This window comes from Saccopteryx bilineata, chromosome 8 (genome assembly GCF_036850765.1).
Source record: "Saccopteryx bilineata isolate mSacBil1 chromosome 8, mSacBil1_pri_phased_curated, whole genome shotgun sequence".
Lineage (NCBI taxonomy): Eukaryota > Metazoa > Chordata > Mammalia > Chiroptera > Emballonuridae > Saccopteryx > Saccopteryx bilineata.
In genome coordinates this window covers 50975393-50986524 of record NC_089497.1, presented here as the reverse complement: position 1 = coordinate 50986524, position 11132 = coordinate 50975393, and the positions used below count along the sequence as shown (strand labels likewise).

The window sequence follows — 11132 nt, the reverse complement described above, 5'->3', positions numbered from 1 at the left end:
AGCCTGACTAGGCGGTGGCGCAGTGGGTAGAGCGTCGGACTGGGATGCGGAAGACCTAGGTTCGAGACCCCGAGGTCGCCAGCTTGAGCATGGGCTCAGCTGGTTTGAGCAAAGCTCACCAGCTTGGACCCAAGGTCGCTGGCTCGAGCAAGGGGTTACTTGGTCTGCTGAAGGCCCACGGTGAAGGCACATATGGGAAAGCAATCAATGAACAACTAAGGTGCCGCAACAAAAAACTGATGATTGATGCTACTCATCTCTCTCTGTTCCTGTCTGTCTGTCCCTATCTATCCCTCTTTCTGTTAAAAAAAAAAAAAAGTCTAAGATAGTCTGGGGAAGAAAGGCTTTTGGTGTCCAGTTGACCATCTAAGGAAGTAAGGCCTCTTCCTAGGCAGAGTTGTGGGATTGGTTGTGCAGTACCAAGCTACACTTGGAAAAAAACTCTCGTTTCTACATTTCCATTGAAATCAAAGTGACACTAATCCAGATATTTGGGTTAAGAAGCAAACAAAGGAAAGAACAGAGGCATGTACAAGACACAAGATCCTTTTTGTACAATTTGGTATTTATTAGTACTTTGATCAGAGAAATCCAAAGCCTAACATACTATAGTGGTTCTGGAATTCCAAGTTGTTACTTAATTTTTTAAAAATTGATTTTAGAGAGGGATAGGAAGGAGAGAGAGCGATTGATTTGTTTCGCTTATTTATGCATTCATTAGTTGATTCTTGTATGTGCCTTGACCAGGAATCAAACCTATAACCTTGGCATATCAGGGGAATACTCCAACCAACTGAGCTACCTGGCCAAGGCCTCCAGGCTGTTTCTTAGACTGTAGGCTGAAAGGCCTCAGCTTGTCATACTGAGTGAGGTTTGCCTAAATGATAAACCTAAAGTTGCATCAGCAAAGATACTAAGAGAAGAACCCTTTTCTTTCTAGCTGGGGCCTGTGGGTGAGAGATACTGATCTAGAGAGTGGAATGAGTTGGAGGTTTCATCCTCATCAGGAAAACTGTACAGTTCCATGATTTGCTCTATGTCATAGGCATCAGGGAACAAAGTAGGAACTGTGGCCACCAGACTCTCCAACTGAGGGTCTTGCATGTGGACATCACTTGTGGGACTCTCAGTGATGACAGAGTCCCATGCCAAGCTTGAAGGGCCTAAGGGCTGAGGTGGAAGGGAGCTATAGAGATCTGAAACAATAGGAAAATAAGAATAAGGACTGGTTGATGTTGCGGGTGAGGTGGGCACATTCTTGGCTGGAAGAATCTGATTTGGTCGCTTTAATAGTAGCTGCTGCTGCTGCTGCTTCTTCATTTTGACTCGTCGGTTCCCGAACCAAGACTGGGAGTTGGGGAAGAGGGAAGATTATGGTCTGTTAATGGAGGAGTTTGAAGCTTCTCTGGGTGGAAAAAAGCCATATCACAACAACCCTCACACCTTCTTTCCAAGTCACCATGGCCCTGAGTTCTGAGAGCAGAGGTGGGCATAAGTGGCGTCAACAGGGGTGACAGTGAGGGACTAGAATCCCAGAGAAAGAAAAAGGAAAGAAAGGGAGGGATGTTCAGAGTTTGTATTGGGGGTTCAGGGAAAGGGTCCTGAACTCTAGAGAAGGGAAGCTGCTTCAGGGAACTAGGAGGTAGGGAATTTGAAATAAAGGATTATTTAGAAGGGCTCTCGAGTAAAGAATCCTGCCCCCAAATCTGAGGGCCTTAGCAGACAGAGGTTGAGAGCAGTTATTTGTTTGTTATTAGTGTTGTGAATAGGTTGCAGGGTTTTTCTTGAGAAGACCCCAAGGAAGGAGTCCTTCCTGTATTTGTGGTCTGTAGTATAAGACCTCTGGAGCTCAAATTCCAGTTATACTACTCATTGACTCTGTGATCCAGTCAGTTTGCCCCTGAACCTTAGTTTTCCATTTCTTTTAAACTTGATGAGAGTGGGGCCAATATATGCAATGGGCCTAGTTCAATACTAGCACATAGTAGGCACTCAATAAATGCAACATTATTATTATAGTGTTATGAAGGGAATGCCCAGGCTGAATAGTAGAAAAAGGTTGGGAAGGAGATACTAAGCATATCTCAGAGGATCAGACAGACCTTTATTGTTGACTCCGGTAGGTTGAGTTTCAAAGCAAGTTCCTTCTGGAGATTTTTATCTGGAAACATCGTGTGGCTAAAGACAGCCTCCAACTGTTCATGCTGCACATGCTTTAACGAGGTGCGTTTTTGGTGCTTCTTCCATGTTGCTGTAGAGCAGTGAGGAGATGGCATGGTTACGTGAACACTATCTCCTCTCCCCAAAACCACCCCCCAAAAACCATAGCCATGAATCTCTCATGACTGTCCTCCAACCAGGCTTGGAATTGAACAGATACAGATCCCAGTTCTTAACTCAGAGGCTGAGCCCTATGTAACAGTGCTTTATCCTGTCTTCCGAGAGTTAGTTTTTCTCTGCTAAGAAATGTTACCTCTTTAATTTATCCAGCAACTGACGCCTTTGAGTGTCAGTTTGCCCTGCACGAAAACCAGAAAATCCTTTTTCATATGTACTCGGTCTATATATGTTACTTTAACCTCAGGACAATGGAAAATGCCTTTGCTCTTCTGTTTCACACTTTGTTTCATGAAATGAGACAGGGCTTGGAGGGAGGTGGAGTAGTGTATGGGGGTGATATATGGTGATGGACAGTCTTCGACTGGTGGGGTGAACACACAATACATTGTACAGATGATGTGTTCTGGAATTATGCACCCAAAACCTGTATAGTTTTGTTAACTATTGTTACCACCACCAGTCAGGCTAACTTGTATTAAAAGATTTTTAATTAGAATATTTGTCTTCTAATTTTTGAGATGTAAGTGTTTTGTATTCCAAATACAAACCCTTGATCAGATGTACATTTTCCCTCTGCCTGACGGATGGCGTTATCATATCCTTTAGCTCAGGTCCGCTGGTGGTAGGTTCTTTTCACTCTGCGTGTCTGAACCATCTTTACTTGCCTGCCTTTTTCAGAATAGTCTGCTGAATTTTCTGGTGTATACCTGCTTATGTTTTAGGAATTCTGTTCATAACCCTTGATGATTTCCTGCTATTTTCCTCTGCATCGGTGTCACTTATAAACATACAAGGTGGACCAAAAATAAGTTTACAGTTGTGTATGGACAATAACAATAAATAATAACAACAAGAATACACTCTGTTTTACATATTCACAATTGTAAACCTACTTTTATCCCACCCTGTATATACAAATAACCTATATAAAATATATTTAACATAATCACATATTAAATGTAGATTTTTCTTTCTTTATTGATTTTAGAGAGACAGAGAAGAAGGAAGAGAGAGAACGCGAAGCATTCATTTGTTATTGCACTCATATGTGCTCTGACTGTGGTTTGAACCGGCAACCTTGGAGTTTTGGGATGACATTCTAACCATTTAGATAACCGGCCAGGGCCTAAATGTAAAATAGCTCCAAGAATCATTTAAAAACACAGGACTTGTCAAAAGAGACTGGTTGTTACAGCAACGTATGAGCATGAAGCTAAAGTGCAAAAAATTGTTAGTCTTACTAGGAGATACTATTTCAAATAAACATAGACTCAAACTTGAGCATGCGGTCGCTAATCCCAAGATCACCAGCTTGTGCCCAAAGTTCACTGGCTTGAGCAAGGGGTCACAAGCTTGGTTTGAGTCCCCCCTCCTTCACCAAGGCATGTATGAGAAGCAATCAATAAACAAAGTTAAGCAACTATGAGTTGATGCTTCTCATCTCCCTCTCTCAAGAAAATAAAATAGCCAGACTAGTGGTGGCACAGTGGATTGAGCATCAGCCTGGGATGCCGAGGGCCCTGGTTAGAAACCTTAAGGTTTCTGGCTAGAGTGTTGGCTTGCCAGCTTGAGTGCGGGGTCACTGGCTTGAGTGCAGGGATCAACATGATCCCAAAGTTGCTAGCTTGAGCCCAAGATTGCTGGTTTGAGCAAGGAGTCACTGGCTTGGCTTGAGCCCCCTGGTCAAGGCACATACAAGAAGCAATCAATAAACAACTAAAGTGAAGCAATTACAAACTGATGCTTTCATCTCTCTCCTCCCCTCCTTCCTCTCTCTCTCTCTCTCTCTATCTAAAATAAAACAAACCAATACAAAATTACTAATTAAAACATTTGAGTGGCATTTCACCAAGAGAAGTTATATAAATGGTCATTAGGAGGAATGTGGAAAATTGAAACTCTCACACAGCAATTGGAAATTGCTAGGGGGACTATAAAATTACATAGCAACTTTGGAAAACAGTTTGGCAGTTCCTTTAAAAGGTTGCCACAAACTTATATGATCCAGTGACTCCACTTCTAGGAATCCACCCAAGAGAAATGAGAACATTTATGCATGTAAGGATAGACATATATCATAACAGCATTGTTTATAATAGCCCCCAACTGGTAGCAATCCAGATCTTCTTGTTCAATCCATATTTAAATATGGTCTATTCATACAGTATAATAACATTCAGTAACCAAAGGAATGGGTTACTGATATTTTTTACAACGTGGATGAACCTCAAAAACATTATGCTAAATGAGAAACATATTTGCTAAGACTAAGTGATAGACTCATAGGAATTCATTATATTATTCAGTTTTTGTTTATATTAGAAATTTTCTATATAGTAAAATGTTAAAAATAAGTAAATAAGAGATAATCTTCAGCAATTATTTTTTCCAAAAGGAGATGGATCTACCATGAGACAGAACTGTTCTGAGCAAGAACTATGATCACCAATGTGAGTGGTTGGAGGAAGTAGAGTAGAGATTGTTAATCTATGAATCATTTATGTTTAATAGTACTTTGCTTATAAAGTGTACTTTTCTAGAAATGTGATTATTCTTTTTTGTTTTTGTTTTTGTTATTTTTCTGAAGTTGGAAACGGGGAAGCAGTCAGACAGACTCCCGCATGCGCCCCACCGAGATCCACCCGGCATGCCCACCAGGGGGCGATGCTCTGCCTATCTGGGGCGTCACTCTGTTACAACCAGAGCCATTCTAGCACCTGAGGCAGAGGCCACAGAGCCATCCTCAGTGCCCGGGCCAACTTTGCTCCAATGGAGCCTTGGCTGAGGGAGGGGAAGAGAGTGACAGAGAGGAAGGAGAGGGGGAGGGGTGGAGAAGCAGATGGGTGCTTCTCCTGTGCCCTGGCCGGGAATCGAACCCCGGACTCCTGCACGCCAGGCCGACGCTTTACCACTGAGCCAACCAGCCAGGGCTAGAAATGTGATTATTAACAGGTTACTTAAACTAGTCACCTCAGTTTCATCACACATAAGAAAATGAATGCTGAGAGTATCTAGTTTATAATAGAGATAGTAAATATATTGCATAAATGTATTAATGTGAAGCACTGACATACACAAAACACTATGATAACATGTGACACATATTTAGATTAATATTTCATTTTATTAATTTTATTATTTATCACTGAAAATGAAGTCTGTTTATTTAAAGTTATAAACTATATTTAACATAGGTTGTATAACAACTTTATCACATTTCTGATAATTCACTGCTTATTATAATCCTACTGATCTTATAAAATAAACCTCATCATTATATTAAGTGTAAGTTAGAAACACATTGCCAATTAAAATAGTTAAGTGGTTTGCCTGACTGGTGGTGGTGCAGTGGATAGAGCATTGACCTGGGATGCTAAGATCCCAGGTTCAAAGCCCCAAGGTCTCCAGTTTGAATGTGGGCTGATATCCAACCTGAGTGCAGACTCGCCAGCTTGAATGTGGGGTCATCATGATCCCAAGGTTGTTGACTTAAGCCCAAAAGTCACTGGCTTAAAGCCCAAGGTCACTGGCTTGAGCAAGGGGACACTGGCTTGGCTTGAGTCCTCACCCTCCCCTTGGTCAAGGCACATATAAGAAGCAATAATGAACAACTAAAGGAACACAACTACAAGTTGATGCTTCTCATCTCTCTCCCTTTCTGTTTCTCCCTCTCACTCTCAGTCTCCCTGACCCTCTCTCTCACTTGCTAAAAACAATAAGATAAGTTGTTTTATAGAAAAGCAAAAATTTTAAACCACACCCTGGCTGGTGGCTCAGTGGATGGAGCATCATCTGGTGTATGCATGTCCTGGGTTTAATTCCTGGTCAGGGCACACAGGAAAGGTTACCACCTACCCCCTCCCCCGGCCGCCCACAGCCAGTGGCTTGATTGGTTGAAGCATGGCCCCAGGCTTTGAGGATAGCTCCATTAGAGTACATCAGCCTCAGGTGCAAAAAGTAGCTTGGTACTTGAGCATCAGCCCCAGACAGAGATTGCCAGGTAGATCCTGGTCAGGGTGCATGTGGGAGTCTGCCTCACTATCTCACCTCCTCTCACCTAAAAAAAATTTTTTAGACCGTATTACTAATTTTTATTATTTTCCTATAGAATGTGATATAAAAAATATATTCTTTAAAACTCATTAAATTAGGCCCTGGCTGGTTGGCTCAGCGGTAGAGCATCGGCCTGGCGTGCGGGGGACCCGGGTTCGATTCCCAGCCAGGGCACATAGGAGAAGCGCCCATTTGCTTCTCCACCCCCCCCCCCCTCCTTCCTCTCTGTCTCTCTCTTCCCCTCCCGCAGCCAAGGCTCCATTGGAGCAAAGATGGCCCGGGCGCTGGGGATGGCTTCTCGGCCTCTGCCCCAGGCGCTAGAGTGGCTCTGGTCGCGGCAGAGCGACGCCCCGGAGGGGCAGAGCATCGCCCCCTGGTGGGCCTGCCGGGTGGATCCCATTCGGGCGCCTGCCGGAGTCTGTCTGACTGTCTCTCCCCGTTTCCGGCTTCAGAAAAATACGGAAAAAAAAAAAAATTTAGTCTTTTGTTCAAAGTTTCTGAAATTTCTAATTTCTTCAGAGCTATAAAAGTGAAATCAGGGTCTCAATTTTTATAACAAGCCTTATGCAACCACAACTGAGATTATGTTAATGAGGTGAAATCCCTGAAATGGGTAGGGAGGGGTGGTTGCTAGGGAATCCAACCCTTTTAGAGGGTTGGCACTTTCGGCTCCACCTCCTGATATCTGGGAAAGCAAGAGGGAGTGCAGGTCGAACCAATCATCAGTGGGCAATGATTTAATCAATCGTGCCTATGTAATGAAGTCTCCACAAAAACCCAAAAGGACAGGGTTCAGAGAGCTTTTGGGTTAGTGAACCAGAATGAATCCACATGCTACCAAGCTGGGCCTAAACTCCATCAGGGCAGAAGCTCCTTTGTTTGGGACCCCCATCCTATGTATGTCTTCATCCACCTATTAATTTTTATTCTTTGGTATTCTTTGAGGGGAAGACAATGGAGAGTTATACTCACTGGGAGCAGTTGGATTCTGTGGTATCAAGTTCATGTTGGAATTGTCCATGTGGTTAACAAGATTTGGCTGGGGATTCTCTATAGCCATTCTGTTCATCAGAGATACTGACATCTGGGATGAAAAGTCTATGTAAGGAAGGGGACACTGTTGAAGTCAGTCATTCACTGGAAAGCAATGTTTTCTAGGGGCCCAACCTTGTTGTAACACAAATGAGCTTAACCTCCAGTCTCTACTTTTCTTAAAAAATGATTTGAATTTATAGCATAGAAAAATTCTGCAGATTAATATTAGTCAAAAATGAAACTTTGAAATATTAAAAAAAATTGTATGTCGATATCTTTGTAACTCAGAGTAGGGGGATATTTTCTTTAATGATTTCATTGAAACACAGTTTATAAATAAAAATATGGGTAAATTAGACAATTAGACTAGATTAAATAACCATAGATTTCTCATCAGAAACCAAGGAAGACAGACGGTGGCACAAAATCTTAAAAGTGCTGAAAGTAAAGAATTGTTAACTCAGAATTCTATATCCAGGGAAAAGCTACTTAAGGAATGAAAGTGAAATGATGACATTCGCAGATTAAGGGAAACTATGAGAATTTCTGACCAGTAATCCTCTTCTATAGAAACGTTAAAGGGAATTCTGCAGGCTAAAGGGAAATGATACAAGAGGAAAAATTAGAACTTCAGGAATGAAGAAAGAGCCATAAAAAATGGCAAATATCTGGTTAACTGCAATAGATTATTTTTCTCTTAAATTATTTGAAGGAGATAGAAATACTGAATGAAAGCAAGAATTATCACATCTTCTAGTGTTTGGTTTTACTTTTAATTTTGAAATAATTACATTCAAAGAAGTTGAAAAAAAAATTACAAGGAAGTCCTATGTACCCTTCATCCAGCCTCTCCCAATGGTGACATCTTGCATAACTCTACCAGCCTCCCTGACTCCTTCTCCATCTTCTCTATAGGCATTTACCCCAATAAAGTCCTTGCACATCTGTTTAATCCTGTCTTGACATCTACAGTACTTTTTAGAGGACTCAAACTAAGCCATCCAATCATGTTACCAGTTAATCCATTCTGGAAAATAGTATGCAGCCTTCCCCAGAGGCACTTGAAAGTCATTTGACTGTTGAGACTGTCCCTCCTTCAAGGAGGGCTCCAGGAGGTGGGGGTGACACTGGATAGAGGGAAGGAAGAGGGTTGTTGTACTCACTATAATTAACTCTGTTTTGTATCACATCAGTGTTGTCACTACTCATGCAGATGTAGACAAAAGAGTAAGTATGGGTAGTCCCAGTGGCCCCTCTGTTCATCTGGGCACCAGAGAGCTGCCTTGGTAGGTCTGTGGAATAGAGAGACGGTGGAGAATAATAATCTCATTCATTTCTTGGAATGCAATGTATTCAAGGCCATTGGAATTTGGAGCCCAACTCACTCACCTAGTACCTCTATGAATTAAAAAAAAAAAAAAGTTACTTCACCTTCCTAAGCCTGTTATCTCAGTTGAAAAGTAATTATAGTCTCTAACTCACTGAGAGCCTAACTGTAAACCACAAAGCTTATGTAATGCTCAAGGGACTGGGTCTGCTGTTACTGAAAAAAGTAATTCAGATCATGTAACTATACTGCTCAGAACCTTTCCATGCCTCCTCTATGCAGGTAGGACCAATCCACATCCTCACTGACCCTGGCCTAGGGATCCTGGGAGTAGGCAGTGCTGCCCAGTGTCATAGACTTGGGAGAAAGAGGCCCTTATGTTGAGTCCCTTCATTGAGTTCTGTGCCTCTCAAACTTTACGAAGTATACAGATCACCTAGGGATCTTATTAAATACATATTCTGATTCAATTGGTCTGGGATAGGGCTTGAGATCCTGCATTTCCCAGATGATGCTGAAATCACTGCTCTGCCAAAAGACTTAGAGTAGCAAGAATTTAAAAGAGCCTCTGTGAATATAATTGGATCTTGAGATTACTGTGTTAGGGGAAATAAGTTAAAAAAAAAAAGTTAAGAACCATATGATTTCATTCATGTGGTATATAAAACTGAAAGCAACAAGTGAAGAAACAGGAAAAACAAAAACTCAGAGACAGACAGATATTATGGTTACTAGGGGGAATAGAGAGTGGGGGGCTAGTAAAAGGTAGAGGTCAAATAGATGGTGGGATCTGACTTTGGGTGGGGGGCACACAATGTAATATACAGATCATGTATCATACAGTTGTATACTTGAAACATATATATAATTTTATTCACCAATGTCACCCCAGTAGATTTAATTAAAAGAAAGAGAACACAAATAAAGGGCTTCTCTCTGGCTCTTTCTGAATGTGCCCCTCCTCACTGGGCACAAGTCTGCAAGACAAAAGTGTCATGGCCACTTAAAATGCTTGTCTACCTCTCATACTCCATGTACCAGGGACTACAAGATTTTCTGCCCAATGGTCCTAAACTTATACACCCTCCCTCCTGAATTCATGCCCCTGAGGGGAGACTATGCTGTACATGTGTTCCCCTACCCTGGGTGGATGTAGACTGTTGGTCGAGGGGTGTCAATAGAGACTGGGCCTTGGGCATGCAGACAGGGGTGAGAATGACGTCAGACAGGGGCTGTGGCTAGCTCTCCCTCCAATGTCATGTTCTAATGTGGAACTTTAATGAACCCAAGGATTCAAAATTTGAATCTTAGTTTCCTGAAAGATATATTTGTGAAAGGTGGGCAGATAGAACATACTCTACTTAACAGTTTGATGACTTGATTTACAACTTTAAAATACTTACGTGGTAGGTGAGCCTCCATTTGTATTGGTGTCTTGGCCTCACAATGACACCTGCAGAGCACTCCTCGCCTGGCTGGGTTCTGGCCATGCTGGGTTTCCTTCAATTCTTTGAACAAGTCATGAGCTACATTTCAGGTGTTGGCACATGCTCATCCCCACTATTGTGTCATACTTGACAACTACGCAATCAATACCCACTCACCTGTCCTTCCTGTTTAAACAACACTGGACTTGTAGAAGCTGTCCTTCTCTTCCTAAACTACATCACAAGGTTCTTTTAGCTCTTAGTACTAAATGTTTTTCCTTCTAGAGGCATTAAAAATCATATTTACTTACTTATATTTCTGTTCTCTATTATCCCTTTATTACCTCTTTGGAGATGGTTGGCTATGAGGAAGGGATGTGTCAATGGGAGGATAATATAGATTATTTTGGCTTTGCTTAAAGAGAGTTTACACAAGAGAGACTGAGAGGTAATTACTTTCAAAGTTTGGATAACCTAGAACAGTTCTGAAAGTGGGCTCTGAGGGCCTTTGGAGTTCCTTCAGAGCTTTTCAGGGGATTTAAGAGGTCAAAATTTCCTTTGTAATATTAAGATGTTTGCTTTTTAATTCTCATTCTGTCGTGAGTGTCCAGTGGAATACATTTAGAAGAGCATAACTCTGAAAACCAGTATTATATAAAAAACGACAACAACATTGTGATATTACAACATCATGATGGATAAAAGATCCACTCAAAGGGCAATGTAGACAATGGATTTTTTTTTTTTTTTTTTTTTTTGGACAGAGACAGAGAAAGATGGAGGAGGGACAGATAGGGACAAACAGACAGGAAGGGAGAGAGATGAAAAACATAAATTCTTAGTTGTGGCACCTTAGTTGTTCATTGATTGCTTTCTCTTATGTGCTTTGACTGGGAGACTCCATCAGAGTAAGTGACCCTTTGCTCAAGCCAGGGACCTCGGGCTTCAAG

At 41.8% G+C, this 11132-nt stretch overlaps 1 protein-coding gene across 1 annotated transcript; it reads right to left on the bottom strand.

Moving 5' to 3' along the window:
* Positions 1–849: 849 nt before the first annotated feature.
* Positions 850–2276, bottom strand: ARGFX (arginine-fifty homeobox). Its single transcript, XM_066240810.1, is given in 2 exon segments — positions 850–1347; positions 2103–2276. Coding segments are annotated over 2 exon segments (672 nt in total).
* Between the last annotated feature and the right edge of the window lie 8856 nt (positions 2277–11132).